At 35.3% G+C, this 24,385-nt stretch overlaps 1 protein-coding gene across 2 annotated transcripts in view; it reads right to left on the reverse strand.

Moving 5' to 3' along the window:
* adam9 (ADAM metallopeptidase domain 9) overlaps positions 1–24,385 on the reverse strand; it is a 97,798-nt gene that overhangs the window by 6,167 nt on the left and 67,246 nt on the right. Inside the window, exons 12-22 of one of the 2 annotated variants that reach the window (XM_056463238.1) lie at positions 22,955–23,126; positions 19,438–19,530; positions 16,296–16,491; positions 15,249–15,354; positions 14,957–15,140; positions 12,599–12,679; positions 12,031–12,136; positions 11,791–11,932; positions 10,243–10,309; positions 7,563–7,592; positions 4,984–5,054 (exon numbers count right to left, since the gene is read on the reverse strand). In XM_056463238.1, the coding sequence (XP_056319213.1) occupies positions 4,984–5,054; positions 7,563–7,592; positions 10,243–10,309; positions 11,791–11,932; positions 12,031–12,136; positions 12,599–12,679; positions 14,957–15,140; positions 15,249–15,354; positions 16,296–16,491; positions 19,438–19,530; positions 22,955–23,126 (1,248 nt within the window). The remainder of the gene's footprint in view (positions 1–4,983; positions 5,055–7,562; positions 7,593–10,242; positions 10,310–11,790; positions 11,933–12,030; positions 12,137–12,598; positions 12,680–14,956; positions 15,141–15,248; positions 15,355–16,295; positions 16,492–19,437; positions 19,531–22,954; positions 23,127–24,385) is intronic. The other variant, XM_056463239.1, reaches the window with a different exon arrangement.

The raw sequence follows: 24,385 nt of genomic DNA on the forward strand, positions 1-24,385 counted from the left end.
CAGCCAATGTATTCTACATATAAAAGTCTGAATGTAAAGGGGACACAAAAACATTGTTTGCTACTTTGCATGTTTGATTTAAAGCACTGCAGTCTTGTGCTGACCTGACATTCTAATGATGTTGTCAGGTTTTATTTAAATATTTGTTATTTTTACATTGTAAAAAATGCTGGGTCCCGTACAATCCATTTGTGTTGGGACAACATGAAGGAATTAAGTTAACTTAATTATTGTTACAAATTTAAGTGGATTGAACATAAAATAATTAAGTTGTTGCAAAAAAAAAAAAATCAAGAATTGTGTTGTTTTAGCTCATTTTAAATGAGTAGTGTTAAGTTCCATGTACATTTTGTGGTGTTTTTATTTTCTGTCGTGTTCTCTCTCCCGCTCCCTGTTGTGTATTCAGTCCTGCTCCAGGTGTGCGACCAAGGCCAAACGGTGCACCAATCAGGAGCTGGTGTGCCGCATTTAAGAGGCATCTGCTTGCTCTGTACAGGAAGACCCGCACCAAACTCCTCACTCGCGTCAACCTGCCTGTTCTTTAGTGTTTGTATTGTTACATTTCACATATGTTTTGTGGTGTTTTGTGTTTTGCGTTCTCTTCTCTCTTCCATTTTGTACTCTGTCCTGTCCTAGGTGTGCAACCATTGGTCGAGAAGATTGTCAATCACTATTATGACACACTCTGTGCACCAATCAGAAGCAGGTCCGCCACGTTTAAAAGGTGTTCGCTTGCGCTGTTGAGCAGGACTGCTTGGCTTGCCACCAAACTCGTGTCGGCCAGCCTGTTAATTTTTGTTCGTATTATTTTTGTTGTTTTTATTATTTTTGTTTGCTGTTGTTGTTTAGTTTGTCTCTTGTTTAAGTGCTTTATTTATTAGATAAGTTTGTGCAGCTCAATTTAGTATCTGTTAATTGGAAGTCGAACAATCTTCATGAGAATTGGATTATCAGAGAAGCTCTTGTTTTGCTAATGGCTAACAGTGTGTGCTTCACAAGAACTCTAGTAATTTTGAGCAGCAGTTTTTTTTGTGTTAGCATACTTTTTCATTTGTCTCTCATTTCAGTGATTTGTTTGCTAAGCTAAGCTTTTGTAGCTTAATTTACCTGATTATTAGAAAGTCGAACGATCTTTATGAGAATTGGATTATCAGGTGACAGTCTTTGATTTGCTAACAGCTAACATTGTGTACTTTAGGAGAACTAAAGAAATTCTATATTCAGTAATTCTGATAAGAATAGTCTTTTTGTGTTAGTTTAGTTAACGGAGTTGCCACCAATGTAGTTTTGATTTGAATTGTTTGAGTAGTTTAGTCAAAGACTATAGAATACACAAGATATGTCACTCGTATCGTTTTAAATGGGGAAAAGTGTAACAGTCAATATGGTGGATAAAGTCCGCCTTCAAGTAGAGGAGCCAATCATCGATCGCTACGGTATATGGTGAATAAAGTCCACCTTCTAGTACAGGAGCCAATCATTGATCGCTATAGGCGATGATACTCTGGGAGAGGGACTCAGACCAGACGCGAGTTTCTGCAGATTTTGTGTGATTCGGACGTTTTGAAATTAAACTAAAGAGACAGTTGTTGTTTCATTCTATTGGTGATTCCTAATATGAAATTCAATTCTAAGCTTGTTTTGGAGAATTTGATGTTTCCTGATTCAAATAGAATGCCCGAGCATACGTTTCAAAGATGGCAGCCGAGTGAAATGACGTGCCTTAAAGGGACTTTGATTTAGTTACGCATTCACAGGGTGCTTCAGCATTAACTTTTGACAGAGGGGGCGTGTCTGAAGTTGGGGCTGACGCGATCGTCATAGCAGCGTCAACCAATGAAATTAGTCAGCAATAGTCCACTGTCCGAGCTGGTGTATATGAATACAGCAATCTGATTGGCTGACGCTTCCGTCGGCGCTTGAAAAGTTGAGCATGTCCCAACTTCTGCAGCGAGCTACGCCTCTGAAGCGGTGTCAACGAATCCACAATGCAGTTCGGCAACGCCTGATGTCACCCATTCAAAGTGAATGGGAAGTGTTGAAGCTGATGCCCCATGTGAATGGGGCATTAATCGTCACATACGTGAAGATTGTGGTTTTGGTTTTACATTTTTCTTTAGTCCGTTTGGGTTTAGTTAGATAGTTTTTTTATATTTATTTCTTTGTTTTGGCAACACTCCTGTTTTACGTTTGATTCGGTTATTTAAGTCACAAATTCCTATATTCATTGTTTTATATCTATTACTTCGCATATCTGTTTGTTGTATTTTCTCTTATTTTCACCCAGCAAAACTCAATGTTATGTCTCATCCCTTTAATAACATAAACACACAACAGTAGATTGAACAAACAGCAAACGCAGTTTTTTGAGTGTAACACCATAGTTTCCTAGAACCTGCTCTTCCGTGATTGGTCTGTGCAGGACAGAAACTATTGTGTGGATTTTACTATATCAGTTCAAACCAGTGCTTGTTGATCAAACATTAGAAGTACTAGTTGATGACACCAAACCTCAGACAAGCACATCATTATCAGGACGTTTCCATGAGTGACATTTAATTAGTTTGAGGTTCATTATGAGATCCTTTAACTGTGTAATAGATTCATTTATGCACAAGATGTAAGCAAACAGTGTGTGTTTGTATAAGTGCATTACGGAATAAGCGTTGGTATGTATATTTGATCATTTCATAGATGTAAGTGAAAGGTATTTATTGAGCTTTTTTGTTTGAGCACACATAGGTGCAGTGTGTAAAATTAACACTCACCAAGCACCAAACGAGAGTAAAATTAAGTGTTATTGAGTATTTATTCAAGTGTCAGTCGCCAGTTGGTAGATAAATTTTGTATGGATTACAACAAACTGTAGTGAGAACTACAGACAGTTTTATAGAGATTCTTTTATTCAGGTTTGGTATCAGGTTATGGGTGGCAATGGCGGCTCAGTGGTTAGCACTGTGGTCTCACAGCAAGAAGATCGCTGGTTTGAGTCTCGGCTGGGTCAGTTAGCATTTCTGTATGGAGTTTGCATGTTCTCCCCGTGTTTGCATGGGTTTCCTCCGGGTGCTCCGCTATAGGTGAACTAAATTGCCCATAGTGTATGTGTGTGAATGTGAGAGTTTATGGATGTTTCCCAGTACTGGGTTGCGGCTGGAAGGGCATCCGCTGTGTAAAACATATGCTGGATATGTTGGCGGTTCATTCTGCTGTGGCGACCCCTGATTAATAAAAGGACTATGCCAAAGGAAAACGAACGAATGAATGGTATCAGGCTACCCCGTTGATCAATCAGATTGGATTTGCCCCTCCCTACCTTTAGTTCATTATTACACACTACTTGTGTAAAACACTAGAGTAAAGTGCAAATATTAAAATAAATAAAAAAGAGGTGATTATTTCAAACGACTGTAATATCCCGGTACAGTGAGGTAAAAGGAAAGGAGTACATCTGCTAATTGTGATTCTTATGCTTTAAGTTGAGGTTTTCAAGGATTTCTGTGCATCTACCTGGGTTGTGCTAGCAGCATTGAATGAAATGATAATATTAGAACAGAGATATGTTTGAATATATTGACCAGTGTTTTTAGTCAGCGACCAAACAAAAAGAAATTCCTTCTTAAAAGTGCGAGGGTTGAATTTAGTTCACTGTAGTGGTCAATTTAGCCTGATCTCACGAGGAAATGTAAGTATTTTACGTTTTGTCAGTTTAGTGGCTAATTCGCATGAATTCAGTCGTACAAAAATATATGAGGCGTGGCACCCAACCGTCATTGGGGAAATGGTACGAATGAGATCCTACGAATTAGCCCCTAAATCAAAAACTTATGAATTGCTGCGAGATGGTGTTGGTCAATTACATACTTTTGAGTCAAAAAATCCGTCTTGATGTTTGTTCTCATAAAAACTGTTTTGTCTAAACGAACAGTTTGAGAGATGTTCATCTCTATTAGTTCTTTAAGTGAGAGCAGCAGAAAACCTATGCTGTATGAGACCACTTAATGGAGAAATAGGCTCCCAAGATAGCAAATAAAATAAGATAAAATAAGCATATTTGACAAACAGCGTAAAAGGATTTTCAATTACCAATTTCCAATGAATAAAAAGTAGGAAATGTTATTAATTACAAATATTACTTGTAAGGGTGACACGGTGGCTCAGTGGTTAGCACTGTGGCCTTACAGCAAGGTCGCTGCTTTCGACTCCCCGCTGGATCAGTTGGCGAATCTGTTTGCATGTTCTCACAGTGTTGGTGTGGGTTTCCTCCGGGTGCTTCGTTTTCCTTCACAGTCCAAAGACATGCGCTACAGGTGAATTGAATAAACTAAATTGTCTGTAGTGTTTGTTTGTGAAAGTAAGAGTGTAGTAGTAGTACTGGGTTTTAGCTGGAAGGGCATCTCCTGTGTAAAACATATGCTGGATAAGTTGGCGGTTCACTCCGCTGTGGCAACCCCTGATGAATAAAGGGACTAAGCCGAGGAAAAATGAATGAATGAATGAATATTACTTGTAAGTAGTAGTAACCCATGTCTGGTTGAATTGTTTTACACGATATTTTAGTAATTTTGCGACCAGTGAGAAGATTGAGCCCTGTCTGAGGATGATGGGTAGTGAGAATGAGTGTGAAAATGCTGCATTGACTGTCTGGCTTTCAGTCAATAAAATGAATTAATTCACTACGCAAAGAAACTGGAGGACAAAAGTGAACAAATCCATTATTTTGTTGTAGGCCAGTTGGCATTTCTCCTCCGGTTTCCCCCACAGTCCAATGACATGCACTATAAGCAAATTGGGTAAACTAAATTAGCCGTAGTCTATGAGTGCATGTGTGAATAAAAGTGTGTTTAGGTGTTTCCCAATACTGGGTTGCAGCTGAAAGGGCATCTGCTACATAAAACACATGCCGGAATAGTTGGTGGTTCATTCGGCTTTGGCAACACCTGATAAATAATGGACTAAGCCAAAGAAAAATGAATGAATTATTACCGTGTAAATGGTGGCGGTGGCGGTCTGGTGGCATAAGATGGCACAGAGGCTGATTTATTAGTATGAACCACCTGCAAAAAGACAGAAACTCAAGTTATTACTGCACAGATGTAAAAGCATGACTAGTAACGTAAGGATAAATAACCTAAACGAAATAAGATATAGCTAAACATCTAAAAATCAAGCAAACCTGGGCTTAAACGAATAATTTACCCACAAAAAAACTCAATAATTACTCACTCAAGTGGTCCAAAAACTGGTTTGACTTGATTTCGGTTAAACAAAAGACAATATTTAGAAGAACAGCTGAAAATTGGTAACCATTGACTTCCATAGTACTTGTTTTTCCTACTATGGAAGTCAATGGTTATAGGGTTTCAGCTTTTTTTCAGAATATCTTAAGCGAAGAAAGAAGAAAGGAGGTCAAACTAGTTTGGAACTGCTTAAGGTACAGTAAATAGTGCGTAAATGTTCATTTGTGAGTGAACTATCCCTTTAGAGGATTCATTTAAACACGAATAGCCTGCGAACATAAACAATAATTTACCATAATTTGAAATACGATAAAAGATACAGTAACCCCTGTGCATATTAATGAAATGGGCCACAACAAATTAACTCTTAATATGAAAAATATCTCTTTCTGTAAGCCATGATAAATATATAGGTTACAAAATGACAGATGCTCCTTCAGGGGTTTAGAGCATCACAATATATTATTTCTGAGGTGCCGTTTAGTGCGTTTTCATTTCGAAACAGCATTTTATAATGAAAACAGGTCTTGTGCAGACTGACGTTTTTATTGTTTACAAAAAAAAAAGATCAGTGTCCACAGTATACATCCTACAACACATAATATGTGACTATTTATGTTCATTGGGCATTCACAAATTTTGCCAGCATCCATACTTGTAGTCTACTACTTGTATAATATACTTGACGAATCAGAGAACGATATGCAACAGTCCAAAACACCAGTCAGAGAGCGACTGTAGAAAGTTTTCAAAAGTCTGTTTTTCAGTCCATCAGGGTTTCTGCAGGTTTCACCAAGTTAAATTTAAGACTTTAAGACATTTTTAAGACCATTATAAAAGAGATGTTAGACTCATAAAGGGCTAAACGCTAAAGAATTTTTCAAATGGCCCAGATGGAAAAGATTTTTATTTGCCCTATCAAAAAAAATTATAATTTAATACATTTAATAATACAATTATAATTATTTTTAAAAAAGAATTATTTTAGATTCAATTTCTTAGCAAAATATTTTAACTATTGTGTAGTACAAGCAAGCTCTATTTGTATCCATACATTTTTTTTTCAACAAACTTTCTTAAAATAAAAAAAATAAAAAATGAACAAATGTCTTAAAAGTTTTAAAAACTTTAATAAACTAAATCTATGCACAACAATCTGTCCAGCAGCAGTAAATACATGGAGCACTTTTAAACAAATGTTATTGTAAGGAAAATAATTAAACCATTATGATAAATGTTCTGTTTATGATAAAAGTTAAAAATGACCTTTTTAAATTAGTAAATTTAAATTAGTTTTTGAACTTAAATGTAAAACCCAAAAAGTTAAGTTAACTCAAACCATTTGAGGAAACCGATAGCAACAAACCATTTAAGTTGATTAATGAGTACTGTGAACTTAATCTATTTGAGTAAATGAAGCAATTTGAGTATTGTAGAACCCAATATATTATTTTTACAAACCATCTGAGTTAAAAAAAATCTATATGAGTACTGTGAATTTACTCCATTTAAGTTGAAGTAATAAGGTATTTAATTCTCATTTAAAAACTCATTACCTTCAACACTGAATTCAAAACTCTTTTCAAATGAGTAGAATTAACTTTCAGTAAATTGAGTTAACCACACTCATTTTATTTGATAAAGTTGACTGTTGTGTTTTACAGTTTGGTTTGTTGCAATTGATTTCCCCAAATGGTTTGAGTTACCTTAACTTTTTGGGTTTTACAGTGTATGAAAACATACAGTAGTATGTTTAAAAATGAAAATGCATCAGTGTAAATGGCACCTACAACAAAATTAAAGCTCTGAAACATGTATTCTCTATTTTTAATAGCTCAATGCAGCCCAAAGGCAATTGTGAACCTGATTTCACCAAGTAGGACATGTTCCTGGATTAACATCTATGTTGATCCTGCAACAACATTCCACTCAGCCAATCAGAATTAATGGATACATTTACAGTTTATGTTAAGTTTGGGCTTATGGTTCGGATTAATAAACTTCTCTGATTTTAGGAACAATTTATAGTTATGTTTGGGTATTGATTACATTTTGGAACAAAAATGATGTTCCAGGATCACTACAGACGCTAATCCAGGATCGCAATGCAATGCAAGGCAATACATGCTGATGTTAAAATTAATCATGTTAAAGTACACATCAAGTTAATTTTAGTAGTGAATCTAAAATCATAGTGTAGAGAGAGAAAGAAAGGTCAAGAACAATGTAGACGACATACTATAAAAGCAAAATCAGCAGAGATGCCCTACAAATCAATTAAAAACTTTCTTTTATCTAAAAGAATTAAGGAAAGCAGTTATTTACCTCCTCTGGTGGCAATAACTGAGTCTGGTGCTTTGTTGTAGAAGAGAAAAAGAGAGGATTCTGGTCATTATCTTTATATAAGCACACAAGTTATAAACAGGCAAATTCTGCCTTAAAACTGAGATGTGACATTTAATGCTACAGTCAATGCTTTAATGCTATTGCTTCAGATTAATGTGAAAGACAGTTGTGCTGCATCCGAAATCACATACTTCCCACCTATATAGTATGTTAAAAACAGTATGCAAGCTGAGTAGCATGTTCAAATTCACAATAGTTGAAAAACTGTATGCGAGAAAGTACCCGGAGACCTCTGATGAGATTCTGAAGTGCGCATTCAATGGACGCTACGCTTTTCCATGATGCCATGTGAAAGAATTCATGGATGGGAGTGAAGGCACGCAACTGACGCAGGTAGGTCATGTGATAATGACAAATGGCGGATGTAGTAGGCCCAAATTCCATTCATACTACTTACATTGATACTATATAGTAAGGCTGCACAATTTGGAGAAAAAACTAAATGGCTATTGTTCTGATCAAAAATTGCGATTTGAGTTGGCGACAATAGCCTAGTGGTTACTGCGTCGACACATAGCACCGAGGTGCACATTGCGATTTGAGTTTGATTTCCGGCTCATATTCATGTTTACTTCTATAGTACATTTTACAATGTAGATTGTGTCAACACATCTTAGCATAAAAGTTCTAGTAAACCAACACTGTGTCAGTCCAGTTTTCAGAGTTGAAGTTCAGTTTAGTGTGGTTTAAATGTCACTGATGAAAGTCCAAACACTGAAGAGCAAATCCATCATTGCGCAGAGGCTCGAGATCCTTTGCCGATCCCTCCCCTATCTCTGCTCCCCACACTTTCCTGTCTGTTAAATCTCCACTGTCCTATACCATTAAAGGTGAAAACCCCTAAAAAAATTATTAAATACTAAAAAAATAGCGATTTGCAATTTACTACTCTTTCATCGAAATAGCTACAGGGTAGATGGGGTGGTTTTAACAGCACCAATGAAAGACCAAGCATAATCACAAAGTATGCTACTGTTTACTTAAAACCTCTTAAAGATTGTTGCCATTTTTCAAAATAAAGTTGTCATGACAAATTAAGAAAACGACTACATAAAATAAAATTGATTATACATAAAATCTTGAACAATTTTTTTCATCAGTAACACTGACAATAATCTACATTAAGGTTGAAACAACGACAGCTAACGTTCTTGCCATTTACAATGCAAAGAACACAAATATTTCTAAAGCCAAAAGGTTGACTAGATTGAGTTACATTTTTCACATGTAATTACAAACTATCAGAAGTTGAACTGTCAATAAAGATATGCTTATTGGACAGTTCATTGAAATAATAAAAGCTTATCTGATTTTAAAAACGATTCATTTTGCAGGCCTACTATATAGAACATACTTTTCCAATGATCAATGTAGTACATTCAAATTTAAATGTAGTTCCTACTCGAGTCGTAGGCGATTTTGGACTCAGCCTTGATCTCTCACGAACTACTTCTTGTTTCATTTCAATTATTAGTCAAACATGAAATGTAAAGTTTAAGAGGTAATGTTTTAAAACTAGTTTTTTTTCTCTCCTTCACACACTGTTTATGACATTTTGACTTGTTAATTTTATGTTGCACTTCCCAAAGATGTTCACTAGAATGTCCAGTGTTTTTCTTAGGCGCACATGCAGAAAATCAGTGAAAGGTACTAGCTTTACAGTTAAAAGTGCAGTATGTAAGATTGACACCCAGTGGTTGAACAAGCTGTTACATTCCTGGATCAAAACAAATGCAAGTGCAGGTTGCCAGATTGACGACCAACAGGAGTGTGTTTGATGATCAAGCCTAAAGACTGATTTAAGGCTGAACAACAGCATAAAATAAAAACAACAGCACACAATAGAAGGAATATTTTCTATATTAAAAGGAGTTTTTGTCCTAACCAACACCTGAAATTTCTATTTTAGAAACGGCTTCTATTTCTTGCAGCTGAACAACAGAAAACTGACCATGATCTTCTCAGGTACACCTTATGTGTTTTTGTTCAGTGTTAAATGCTAATATTGTGAGTTTGAATGCCATTTTACATGACATTTATTGCCATACTACTGAAAGCAGCAGCAGATAATTCACCTCAGATCTTGACATTAAATAAACCGTTTGAAATTGAACTTTAGAACTTAACACAAATGAGTGATTCAGCATGTACATTTAATGTATGTTAGGACACGGGGTTACAATGTAACCTAATGTTTAAGTTCGTAATATTTATATTATTTGGTAATAAATAACCACATCATGTGGAACTCTAAATCGGCATCTGATTTCGGAGCCTGTTACTGTCCACCGGAGGTATCATTTCAGACATAGACGCATGCTTTGAGAGCCTTTCTGAATAAATGAAATACGCGGTTTTCCATCAAGGCAAACAGGGATGTTGAAATATAACTGGCTAAACAGGCATTGGGCGGGTTAAAAAAACCAAACAAAAACAGCGATATCTGCAAACATATTAAGGCATTTTTATACTTCAGAAGAGTCAAAAACGTACATACAGCAGCTTTAACACTTGTGTTAGTGCTACATTTAGTGAGTTAATGTTTACTATCATTTTGAGGTCAATAAAGAGTGTTTTGCTTGTGTTTCTGCCTACTCACCCCATCCTTTACTATACTCTTGGGATTTCCTCGTTGGGACACTGTAGCCTGCGGTCTGCTTTCATCTCTTAGGAAACAACCAAAGACTTGATCAAAAAGCTGACTGGAATTAATTATATTAAGAATTATAATGAAATGCTAAATATCAAACATTTAATTCTGGAATCATTTATTCTTAATGGGAGAGTTCACCCAAAAACTTTGTTATCATTTACTACTATTCACTTGTTTCAAACTTTTATGAATCTTCTGTTAAACACAAAAGATTGACTTCCATAGTATTTGGTTTACTTACACAAAGTTAATGATTACAGGTTTTCAGCTTTCTTCAAAACATCTTCTTTTGTGTTCAAGAGAAAAAGGACACTCATAAAGGTTTGGAACCACTTGAGGGTAAGTGAAAAATGAATAAATTTTTATATTTGGGTGAACTATCCCTTTAAAGATTTAGTGTTAAACTGAGGTGTTAATGAATAAAAGCTTGGTTCTGATTGGCAGCCAAACCCCTCTCACCTTTTACCACCAAAACATTTTTAAAAAGAATTGATGAATCAAACACAATTCTTGTCTCTGTTTTTCATTTATTTGCTTATTTTACTCTAGTTTTTTATTAATATTTAGCTGATAGATTGAATTATTAGCCATTTTATGGCAACTATTCTTTAGTTTCAAAGATATTGATTATGCATTAGAGTTATGCCACAATTTATCAAGTCAAAAAAAGAATCATATAGCTATGAGCTTTTTCTTTTCAATAAACAATTGTATTTGTATTGCTTTAAAGGTGATATTAACTTAAAATCTTGAGGGTGATATGTGTTGCATATTAATGAAGCATTTTTCCAGAAGTAGATGAAGCGTGTCCAAAATTAACTTAAGCTCTGCAGCTAAAAACTTCCTGTCAGGAGAAATGTGTTAAAACTGAGCACAAAAGTCTTGTGCTTTTTAATGTTGTTCAGAGAATTCGTAGAAAAAGAGGACGAATATATGGGTGTGGCCAATGGAGGACTGGAGATTGACTGGCAAGTGATGAATTTAACTGAACTATTATCAGCTGCCTATATAAGTTGAAGTCAGGAAATAAAAACTGTGCTCACCTCCTGAATGTAACTATTGCATTGCATTGAGGATAACAGAATTCTGTAAATCCAATTAGTCATTTGTATCCAATAAATTGCTAATTTGTTAAACCTTGAAGAAACATGCATGGAACATGCATGGAATTGGCGAATTATTCCATTACATTACCCCAATAGAATTCACTTAATTTTGACATATTGTTTCTGAAAACAAAACAATATGTTTTTTTCTTTTCTAGAAAATGTTTCTTGATTTCAGAATTTTTCAATATTAAGGCATGAAAAAAAGGCCCAAACTCAAAGTAATAAAAGCATTTTTGCTGTGTACATTTTTACAGCGAGGCTACGCAATAATTTCAGCAATTAAACAGTTCATCATCAATTATTACTTGCTGGTTTCTTTCAAAGTTGCTAAAGTCGTTAGAACACTGTGTTAAAAAGTTACGGGTACGCCACACTTTATACTCACTCATAAGCCTGAGAGCGTTTCTTTCTAAGAAAGCGTTGTTTCAGCTCATTTCTCTTAAAGAACACGTACAAACTCAAGGCCAAAAGAGGAAGAACAAGGAAGAAGAACACAAGCAGACCGTCCCTCATGGAAGTATCTTTATCTAGGTGAAAAAGAGAATTTAATTTCGTTATAATTCCTATGGAATTAACTACATTTACACATTGTGGAGCATTACCACTAGCTGCTAGTCAGCCTTACCGTTCCAGGTGGGTCCGCTGTCGATGCTTCCTCCATACCCAGAAGCCTCACAGAACGGAGGAGCCCAGCCGTATTCACAGTGGCAGTTTTTATTGCTGTTACAAACCTGTGAGTATTCAAGCACAAATACACAAAATGAAAAACTCTATACATTTTAGAATTTGGTAATTGTAATATGAAAATGCTATGTACAAATTTGAGCTGTGGTGAAATATCGTTTGGTAGATTTTCAAAAATCACTTATTCCCTCGAATCAATTCTGAGCTTATTTTTTTTATCAGCGGTTGTTACTTTTTGACAGGTAAATTGCTTGTGCATTTGTAAAGCACTGCTCACAGTGTGTGATATCAGCCACCATTTGTTCATCTGACAACACACAATGCGACATGCAATAAAGGAGTTTTTTCAGGATTGGAAAGGAAATTGTTAAAATTGTCAAAACTACTTGAAAGTAAAGAAAAGAAAAAGAAAAGTCCAAGTAATTGTTTGGAACTTGACTTTGTATAGAATCGTGGGATGTTTATATAAAACCATGGGAGTGATTTGTAGGCAGTTGGTGCATATGTACCCCATGGCCATGGCATTTCTTCTCAACGTCACAGTCATAATTCAGCACGTCTGCACTTCTGCACTCAAAATTCAGACAAACCTGCAATTCAAACAGCAAAAAGTGAGAGTAAAGTTAGTCATTACAGTGCAGGAGTGAAATGAAACATTTCAAATAATGTGAAAATCTAATCTGATACAAGCATACAAGCAGAAATGTTTATATTTTATAATTTGATTATGATACAACTTTTGATATTGGGTGTAAGGTAAATGACAGATCATGGTACACTTTCCAGGTCACGGAGAAAAGTCTCAGTTTGAGTTGAGTACTGCCCAACATGGTTATTGTTATAGTTTTGCATTTTTAAATGAATTTTTTTTTCGTTAATGTTTTTAAATTTGCTTTAAATTTCAGTTTACTTGTGTCATTAATGGTTTAGTTTAGTTTTTAGTTTGTAAACTATTTATTTTTAAAAAGCAATAAAAATAATTATTTGTAGCTAATTCTAGTCCAGTGTTGGTCAGAGAAACAAAGTTGCAAAGCTTACAATATCTGTTGTTCAAACCTCCTAGAAATTAAAATAAATTATCTTTGAATCTTGATTAAAGTTCTTTTAAGTATTATAAAAAAATGTTGAAACTTCATAATGAAGAGTACATATGTACTTAAACATTCCTAGTTTACATATTTTTGCCAGACAAAGACAAGTTTGAATACACTTTAGATGTTTTTGTATAATCTTGCGCTATAAATGTATTTAGCTGTAAAAATGCCATCTATTGTTATTTCTCTAAACAGCCGCAGGTCAGATTCTCCGACACAGAATGAGTGCTACTGTATGAGTCCTATAATTCTAAAAACAATAACTATTTTTGGTAATCATTATTTTATTTCAGTTAGTTTTTTTTAATGCTTGTTGTTAGTTTCATTTAGTTTTTCGCTTATTGTAAATATTTTATTACATTTAAGTATTTTCTTTTTATTTTGATCAATAGTTTTAGTCTTCGTTTTAGATTTCGTTTACTAAAATAATTTTGCTGCCCCAATAGGTCTTTGGCATGGACCTTAATAATATGCCAATTTTTATGCCTCACATTCACTAAGTGGTACTGTACAGTAGAGTACACATTTATTTCAGTTTCCACTGTCAGAAGTACAGAAAAAGCGAGCCATACTCTACCACTGCTAAGCGGAGGCCTAAACTCACTATAGTTGGTAAGGTGACTGTTGGACCACCTAATGTATATCTGAGACCATTTTAATGTTGATGAATTCCCAAATGTAAGTAATACAGACAACGCCATTGACTTATTGATTTTACATTTCGGCATTATCATTCTGGCTGATTTGTGAGCAATTCCTCTGTTTTGTCATTACAATACTTTATGTGATCCAATAAATTGATTCAAATGCTAGTTTAGCTTTTGCTCAGCGGTTCCAGTCAACTTTACATGTGAATCTGTGGCGGAAGAAAGTAGTTCCTCACACATAAGGTTCTTGAGACACTCTGTGTTTGTTTTTTTGTTTATTTACACACTTATGCCACCAAACGGTGGCATAAAAGAAATATCACCCTCATAACACTGTAACTGCTGTATATCAGCACTGCAGTGTTTATGACATTGGTCTGCTGCTTTATGTCTACACAAAAAGATTTATGAAAAATAAAAAATAAAAAAAGCAATTATCCGAAGGAATAGGGGATTTTATCTAATAATAAAATCACTTTTTTACTTAACACATTCATATACACTACCTGACAAAAGTCGTAACGCCTATCCAAGTTTTAGGAACAACAAATAATAACTTGACTCCGGTGAGTTCATTAAGATTCTTCATCTTCAATGCCTCCTTCTCCATCTTATCCCGGACATGCTCAATAATGTTCATGTCTGGTGACTGGGCTGGCCAATCCTGGAGCACCTTGACCTTTTTTGCTTTCAGGAACTTTGATGTGGAGGCTGAAGTATGAGAAGGAGCGCTATCCTGCTGAAGAATTTGCCCTCTCCTGTTGTTTGTAATGTAATGGGCAGCACAAATGTCTTGATTCTCTGCAGATCTCTCGCACTCCCCCATACAGAATGTAACCTCAAACCCAAAACTTGACTGATTTCTGTGAGAATCTTGGGTCTGCAGTATTTGTGATGCAGTTCAACAGATGTTTCATGAAAAAAAAAATCTACCTTCTGCCACTTTTTCAAATGATCAACTAGAAGTCAAGTTATTATTTGTTGCTCTTAAAACTGTGATTGATGACAAGACTTCTGTCAGGTAGTGTACATGGAAGTGGTTAACCTTCTTTGTTTCCTATCTGCACACTTCAAGAAGAAACCTTCTATGTTTAGTAACTTATTGAAAATTTCTTTTCTCTCTCACCTTATTATCTCCACACTTGGTGCCCTCATTGACCATGCCGGGATCAGGTACGTCAGAGCCCAACAGGAAGTCCACACCCCAGCAGGTAGTGCCCGCAATGGGGGTCTGGATGATTGATGGCTTGATGCCGAATATGACAGACAACTGAACATTCTCACACTGTAGCTTCCCACACATGGCGTTCCTGCAGGTAGAAAAAGTTTGTTTGTGTCCTTATGAATGTAGGCCAGCATTTAGAATTTCCTAATTGTAAAGTTTGAATGGAGTTGGAATGACATATATCTTACTGTACCTGCTTTCACATTTCTTGAATCCACTGGAATGGTAGCCACAGTTTCCAAAGCGATCGCCTTTAGAGTTAACATCCTTAAAACACAGCTCAGGAGCAGCTTTAGCCTCTACAAGGAAGTAAAGAGAGATGAGTCACATCAGCGATTCTCTGCATTTATTCTGACATCAAATCCTCTCATTGTAAAAAAACAACAACAACTGAAAGCTGAGCTATTATTCGTTCTTTTACTCTAAAGAAAACAAATACTTAAATGTAATTATTTTAATTGTTTTTTTTAACAATTAACATGATTTTCCTAAAATACTTTTCAATTATTTGTCCTTTCTCAGTGACATCTTCCCAATGAAATGTTTTTTTTTGTGCTTGATGTAAATACAAAGACATTTGTAAAAGAAATGTCCAAGATTATTTAGGATATTCCTAACTTCCATACCTTATCTGGGTCTAAAAATCTCATTTAAAAGGTAAATTTGTCATGTTTTAAACAGTTTAAAATGGAACTTCAGAACTGTGACTCAGTGCAAGCCAACACGTATCAGTGATTCAGCATGTACATTTAACAATGTTAAAGAGGTTTAATTTGTATTAATTAGATTATAATCCTTACCATTTCCCTGAAGTGCAGTGAGTGCACTATTCTGTGCTTCTGAATAGCTGTATTTGAATTTTTGTCATGTTTCGATCGTAATATGTATATTTCTTGCTAATTAATTACCACCTCATGTGGAACTCTGAATTTGTGTCTCATTTCAGGGCTATTACTCCCGATCGCGGACACACACTTTGAGAGCCTTCATGACTGAATGAATGAAATACGCTGTTTTCCACAAAGGCAACCTGGGGTGCTGAAATATAATTAGCTAAAGTGGATTTAGGCGGGTTAAAAGAACCAAAACAAAGACAGACGTTCCGGCAAACAACACATTTTCACTTTCCTTATTATCTGCAAGCATATTATGGTATTTTTATGCTTTAGAAGAGTAAAAAAATTACATACAGCACCTTTAAATTACACACTTCCACAAATACAAAATGATGTGTACTCACTCTTGCCAAATATGTCCTGACACTGAGTGTCATAGTGCTGACACTGGCCATTGTAGCAGTATGCCGTGTCTTGTTTGCAGGGATGGCCGTCCTGTTTGAAGACATCATTCTGACAGAGTGCAGATGAGCCGTTACAGTACTCCGCCAAATCACATTCGTCAGTGCTGCTTCTGCACACGCTGCCTCCAGGCAAAAACTGACACACACAAAGAGAAAAATCGAACATTGTTAAATGGTATATAAATACAACAGATGAAATCTAAAGACTTGACTAACTACATTTAGTCTTAAATTCACTGTGTGAAGGACAATACAGGGTCCCATTTTATTTTAGGTGGCCTTAACCAAGATTTCCTTACACTGAAATGAATCATTTGTTACAATATACTTAGTGTATATACATGTTTTTTCATTGTACTTATGATTGATTGTGATTACATTTGTAAATAATTTCTGTAATTACACTGTTGACCATCCCTTACTCCTAAACCCAACCCTAAACCCTCCCACCTCAATAGTGTTCTGCAGTAGTAAATAATAATTAAGGCCAGCTAATATAAAGTGGGATCCAATATAGTTATGTCATGCAATCTGGCCAGAACAAGTTATCTTACAAAGCAGCATTTTAGGCATTTAGCATAAATCAATTTTAAAAGTAAGGATTAAAGTAAGGATTTTTTTTCATATTTTCGATTTTCTTCTTAATTTGTTTACTTTTTTGACACTTTTAGTTTTTGTTCTTTTAAAGTCTATTTAGCTTTAACATATTTTAATTTAATGATTTTTAGCATGTCAGCTTATACTCATTTATTTCAGTTGGTTTCCAAATGTTTAATTTGTAATCTCTTAAATTAAAGAGCAAAACATTTTCTTGACAGTTACACATTTGAAGGGTTACTCTGTATCAAAACGGAACTGTAAAGTTTATTCATTCATTCATTCATTTTCTTTTCAGCTCAGTCCCTTTATTAATCCAGGGTTGCCACAGCGGAATGAACTGCCAGTTTATACAGCATATGCTTTACGTAGCGGATGCCCTTTCAGCTGCAACCCATCACTGGGATATATACTGTAAGTTTCAGAGTTAAAATGTTACACCCTAGTTTAAAATTAGTATAATATAGCTCTGCAAACTCTCCTAAACATTAGAAATGCATGGCTGAATGCATGACTGAGGGACTCACAAAAAAAAGAGAAAAAAAATGATAGTCTGTTCTTTACATATCAAAACAAAAAAAAAATTATTTCAAAATACTTATTATTGAATAACATGGAAATGCCTTTTATCTTTATAGGTAATGCAGGTAAGAAACATATGTTTCAATGTGTTTGTAATATACTTAAATTCAGCATTTTATGCTACCAACATATTTAGCATGTTTGACGGTGGCTAATGGAATCAGTACATACCCTGAACAGAAATATCTGCATGAGATAATTTTTTTCATTGTAGCTTGTATTACCATTGCTATATCTAATGCTTAAAAATAACTCCTATTAAATGCTTTAATGCTGATAACAGGGTCTCTGAAGGTTTCATCAAGTCAAATGTAAAACCATTACGAATGAAATTTCAGGCTTATACAGGGCTAGACACAACACTAAGGATTTTTAATTGACTGGTTGGGCCAGTGGAAAAGATTTTTATTTGCCTCATCAAAAAAGGCTTAGCCACATACTTTAGGTGTATACAGTTGCAATCAGATTTATTAAACCCCCTTTGAATTTTTTTTCTTTTTAAAATATTTCCTAAATTATGTTTAACAGAGCAAGGAAATTTTCACAGTATGTCTGATAATATTTTTTCTTCTGGTGAAAGTCTTATTTGTTTTATTTCAGCAAGAATAAAAGCAGTTTAAAATTTTTTAAAAACCATTTTTGTATTATTAGCCCCTTTAAGCTATATTTTTTCGATAGTCTACAGAGCAAACCATCATTATACAATAACATGCCTAATTACCCTAACCTGCCTAGTTAACCTAATTAACTTTAAATGTCACTTTAAGCTGTATAGAAGCGTCTTGAAAAATATCTAATAAAATATAATTTACTGTCATCATGGCTAAGATAAAATAAATTAGTTATTAGAGATGAGTTATTAAAACTATTAGGATTAGAAATGTTTAAAAAAAAAAAAACCTTCCCTACATTAAAAGAAATTGGGAAGAAAAATAAACAGGGGGGCGAATAATTCTGACTCCAACTGTAAATGCACTTTTCCCCCAACATATTATTTCTTTAAATTTTTTTTACAAGTTTTAAACCTATAATAAACTAAATGTATGCATGGATAACTTTGAAAAAAGGATATTATATAGAAGATAATTAAACATATTGGTAAATATTAAAAATATTAAAAGTTATTGAGATGGACTGTAAGTGATTGCACGAGTGTTTGCCTGACTAGAACGTTGGACATAGGAAAATTAGGACTTGTTTACGATGATTTAGGACCTACAACACAATATTGCAGTAAATTTAAAACATTTTAAGGCCTAAAATTTAGTTTTTGAAATTTAAGACATTTTCTGACTTTTTAAAACCCTGCTAGATAAAACTTTTAAACAGAAACTGGTAACACTTTATTCAAAGGGGTGTTCATAAGACTGTCATGAAACTATAAATATGACAAGTCAAAAATATGAATGAGATTTTGTGCATGCTTATAACAACTGTGAGTAAGTGTCATTCCCTCAATTATGACATTTTAAATGCAAAGATGATATTGTTTGTTTTGACATAAGTAAACTTGAAATAAGTAAATTCATCACAACCTGCTTTTGTCTTTGTCATGACAACTTGAAATTACCAAGACAATAAAATTAGCTGTCTTGCTAACGAACATCCCTTCAAGTAAAGTGTTGAGCAAAAAATAAAAATAAATAAATTGCCACTAAAAAAGCTTTACAGACTTTATAAAATGAACTTGAGGAACAAAAACAGTTTGGAAAAGCATTTCATGACATTCTTAAATGTTTATGTAATATTTACTATTTATAAACTTCTTCAATAATATTATTTCAAATTCAAATTAAATGATTTATTAGATTACTTATTAATTGTATAATTAATTGTTTTATAAATAGCTTAGTTAAAAATAAGGTTAACATCTCTGCTACGGTGTAAGAAAAGGTGTTATTACCCAGCAATTCTTGCAGCAGACTCCAAACGCACACTGAGCACCTGACCTCAGCTTACACGTCTTCGCCTCACAGCAAGGGTCCTTCTCACACTCCTGAAACGCACACATAAATAAACAATCTGTAGAACTTCTCAACAGTCTTCATTAATGATAGAGCACAGTATTACTGAGTTACCTTTCAAAAGCAACACGACGCTACGTCAACAGTATGATGTAGAAGCTACAGGAAAGCCCTCATGTGACCATGTGCATACATGCCAATCCTACTAATGAAGTTACTTTCTAAGTGTGCCAAAGTGCATGATGGACATTAAAATAGACGCCATTCAGTGTATTTGTGAATTATAAGAGTAGGGAAAAGAAAAAAAGTGCCAAAGTGCATGATGGACATGTCACAAAGTCCATTGACTCCATTGAACTCCAGACAGAGGTGTCGAGATGATAGAAAATTCCACCTTCTGCTGGACTGCACACACCTGGTTTGGTTATTCATTCATGTATTATGGGCACGAATAAGCAAGTGTTCCGTTCCATGGGTGTTTTTATGTACATTATTTTGTTTTTTCACTCTCCTATCTGTCTCCGTTCTTACTCCACAATTAGGTTTGTGTTTATTGGTTAGTCTTCCTGTCAATCATCATTATGACATCACCAGCTCTACCATACTTCTTAAGGTCCCATGAAAGTAAAGTTTTTTTAGATGCTAGTAACAGTATTGTTTGTGTATAGGATATCTATAAGCTAGTGTGCACCAAAACACTGACAAAATTTTGTGTTTAGAAAATATAAAACTAATATAAACATGTAAGGCTTATAGTTTAATCCTAACTCAAATTGTGACCAATCAAATGCTCTCTAGTATCTGACATGCCCCGCCCCATTTAAGACGCTTCACATTTGATGTGCTTGAGCTCCACCACTCACTGGTAGAGTGGTGATCAAACAAAATGCTATTGGCTGTTTTTTTTTTTTTTTTTTTTTTTTTTAAGGGGAGGGGCTACACTAAGTCCCACCCTCTCTTCGTGTTTCGTTTGAGATTCTGTCAAACATCGAATAAGAAATTGACATTTTAAAGCATTCATGGAACCTTTAAAGGTTCAGTGTGCGGTGTGCGCTCAGCCTCGACATGATTTTTCATTTGTTTATTTATTACTTCAGATACCTGACATGATTTGTAGGGCTGCACGATTCTGGCTAAAATGAGAATAACATTTTTTTTTAATTAAAATTAAGATAATGATTTTCTCACGATTGTGTAGATGTAAAATATAGGTTAATATTAGTTGCCTATTATTATTGTTCAATCTCAAACATATGGTAAAACATCAATAATAATATTCGGCCTATGTGCAGGTCTACTGTTGGTTAAATTAATTTTCTATAGACTTGGAATGGTGGACTTGAACAGAATTTAAATTTGTCCTGACTGTTAATTTACAGTAAAGTTCAACTAAGTAAAACTCAACTATTTAGTCTCCACTTTCCTTCCTAATCTGTAACTGCCTCTCTGGCTATACCACTAACTGTACTCTCTCTCTCAAAAAAAAAAAACATTACTATTGCTTTGCTTCTTAGACTTTACACACCTGAAACTTGTCTATAGCACTTATTCACTGCTGCTCTTATAGTTGTGTAAATTGCTTTCTTATCCTCATTTGTAAGTCGCTTTGGATAAAAGCGACTAAATGTAAATGTAAAGTGATGATCACAATACAACTATTCATCATTCTGAAGTGAAATTTTTGTGTTTGAGACATGCTTGTCATTTGTCATTTACAACATTAGACCTTTTTTTAGTGGTAAAATGTAAACATTTGTCATTATCAGATTCCCTCTTGCATTATATAGGTTAGAGTAGTTATACTGACTCATTTATTTTCATGCAAAACACTTCGTCTTCGCTATGAAAGAAAAAAGATATCAAATGGGATATGATCATTTAAATGATGTGCGCGTTGGTTTCACTTTCACTGCCGAGTGCGGTTCATGTCATGACGGCTGCAGTCACTTTGAGGGGAAAAAAAAAACACACATGCAAATAATACTTCCCATGTGGCTCTCAAACGATCGATCTGTGCAACAAACTGAACGGTATTTACAACTTTATTACCTGTTATTCACAGCCTATGCAGGTTCTGTTCACTAAAGTAGTCACATCATTACGTTAACACAGAAATTACAATTTTGGGTAAATTATATCTTATAAATAGAGTATGTGACACTTTAACACCATGGACACCTCTAAATGTTGCTGAGCAAAGTATATAGAACAAAGTGAAGACTTGTGTGACTGCCTTGCTTCTCTCCTGACTTTGAAAATATAATTGGCTGAATCGTAGAAAATCTGAATTAAGATCGTGTGTAGGGTCTTTTTCCAGCCTTAATGACTTGAGTTCATTCTTTCAACTTTGTTGATTCTGTGTAAGATTTGTTTTGTTGTAGCTGATTGATACTAATTTGAGCAATAAGGTTTTTTCTTGTTTTATATTTGTATTAGATTAGTTTGTTTTGTTAGATTGGATCTTGGGTGTTTTGCCATCTTTGTAGGTTTTCATTCCTTTGCATAATTCTTTAAGATCAGGTGTCACATGCACTGAAGATCTCGGTTTTTGTTTTAATTCTTCATTATTTCCTTCAGTTTAGAAGTTAGATTTAAGGAGTTTCTTTTGTTTATTTCTTTGGTTTAGCTAACACTCATGTTTTGTATGTACATATTATTGTCGATATCTTTTCTTCTTCATTTATTTTCATTTCGGCTTAGTCCCTTTATTAATCTGTGGCATCACAGCGCAATGAACCGCCATCTAATCCAGCACATGTTTTACGCAACGGATGCCCTTCCAGCTGCAACCCATCTCTGGGAAGCACCCATACACACTCATTCACACACATACACTACGGACAATTTAGCTTACCCAATTCACCTATTCCGCATGTCTTTGGACTGTGGGTGAATCCGGAGCACGCGGAGGAAACCCACGCAAACGACGGGGAGAACATCCAAACCCCACACAGAAACGCCAACTGACCCAGCCGAGGCTCGAATCAGCGATCTTGCTGTGAGGCGACAGCACTACCTACTCCGCCACCGCGTCGCCCTTTTCTTCTTTATTTTAATCATAATTTGAGTAAAGACTGCTTAAACTCCTCCCCGTATCGGTCTTATCCTTAATTTGTTGCACACATTATATCACTTTCTCACTTAAATGTTACGTCTCATCCCTTTTAACATTTAAACTCGTAACAGCAAGTAATATGTTTTAATGTCAATGGTTGAAGAAACGCTTGTGGTTTCTGGTTTCCTTGTTGTTGTGCAGGAAACCAGTTATGCCATCCAAGCAATGTCGCATTGCATCTAATCTTGTGTTCCCATAGTCCTTTTGCCCTCTGAGGAAACTGGGTTATGTAACCTGAGGTGATTTATTTTCATTATAAAATAGCACAACAGCAGAGCTGGTTACTAAATTAGTCAACAGTCTGCCCAATATCTAATCTGATCTGGAGTCAGCAAACTCACTTCCTCTGATCCGCAGTCACACTCTTCACCCACGTCCACCAGCTTGTTCCCGCAGAAGGGGGCGCTGTACGCCTCATCAGGCCGCGGTATGTTCAGCAGACAGCGGCCCCCCGAATTCAAGATCATCTTCTCAAAGTCATCGGCACTACAGCTGCTGAAGTTACGAGAACCACTAAAAACAAAGAAACAAAACAAGTCAAAACAAACATCCCACACAACCGGAGTTCTCATGCTTTCATGAAGATCAGATTCAAGTACTTTTTAAACACCCATCATTGTAAATCAAACACCTTTGTAATTCATACCCTCAACATATGTGAGGATCCACATGAAAGTCCTTACTGTACTTAACACAGTGCTTCCCACACATAGACGTTACCGCCCAGGTATATTAACAGCCACCCAAGTATATTTAGTGGCACTTTTTTTTTTTTTTTACCTATTTTTAACATTAGGCCTGGGCGATTAATCGAAATCAACATTCAAAACCCATAATCGATCTGATTTGTGTGGAGTCACGTGACCCCACTCTGTTAAGGCTGATTTACAGTATACATCTGCATCGAGAGCACACGTATGGTCCTGCGCAGCCACATACCGATGCACCTCTCAAACATGTATCTGCACGTTGCAACGACATGTATCGCAAGCTCTGTGACTGGTCGGTTTGGTAGTGTTGACACGCGTGGGCGGTGTGGAGAGCCACAGGACAGCAGAGAACCTGTCGTTTGAGTGAGTGTTTACAAGTGTGAAGTCCTGTGGAGGAGCTCCAGATGGAAACTTTTATTTTGTGTTTACTTTATGATTAAAGTTGTTGCACATCCGCAGGTTCCCACCTCTAAATGAGCGAGTTTTAACTTCATGTACATTAAGGTAGCATTCAGAAAAAACAAAACACCAGCGAAGAAAACACAGAGAAACATTAAAAACCTACTGCCAGCTAGCGTTTGAGAAGAGTTATTGCAGAGCAACACAAACAGCATGCAGAAGTATAAATGCACGCCTACGCACAAGGCAGGCACCGTGGGTCACGCCAATCACTTGATGCAGAAGTATAAATCAGCCTTAAAAGTCTGAGGCCGATTTATACTTCTGCTGCCACTTTGCAGCCACATCAGATTTCTGGTCATGTAGGAAGATGGACCCATTCTTGCACTAAATTGATGATGATCGTAAGCTGCGCCAGAGATGCCTTGAGATGGCATATTTTCCATTACATTAAAATTATTATTTACATTAAAATAGTTGTTAACAGAATGCACAGTTTAAAATATTATTTACAGTATAGACAAGAGCTATTTTTTTTAAACAGATGCTGCTTATTTTCTACTTTTAATATGAAAAGCACTGAAAATATTTTATTTTGTTTCCAAAAGTATTTATTTTCACTTTTTATAAGAAAAAAGTAACTGTTAGTTTTAGGCAATGTGT

This window comes from Danio aesculapii, chromosome 8 (genome assembly GCF_903798145.1).
Source record: "Danio aesculapii chromosome 8, fDanAes4.1, whole genome shotgun sequence".
Lineage (NCBI taxonomy): Eukaryota > Metazoa > Chordata > Actinopteri > Cypriniformes > Danionidae > Danio > Danio aesculapii.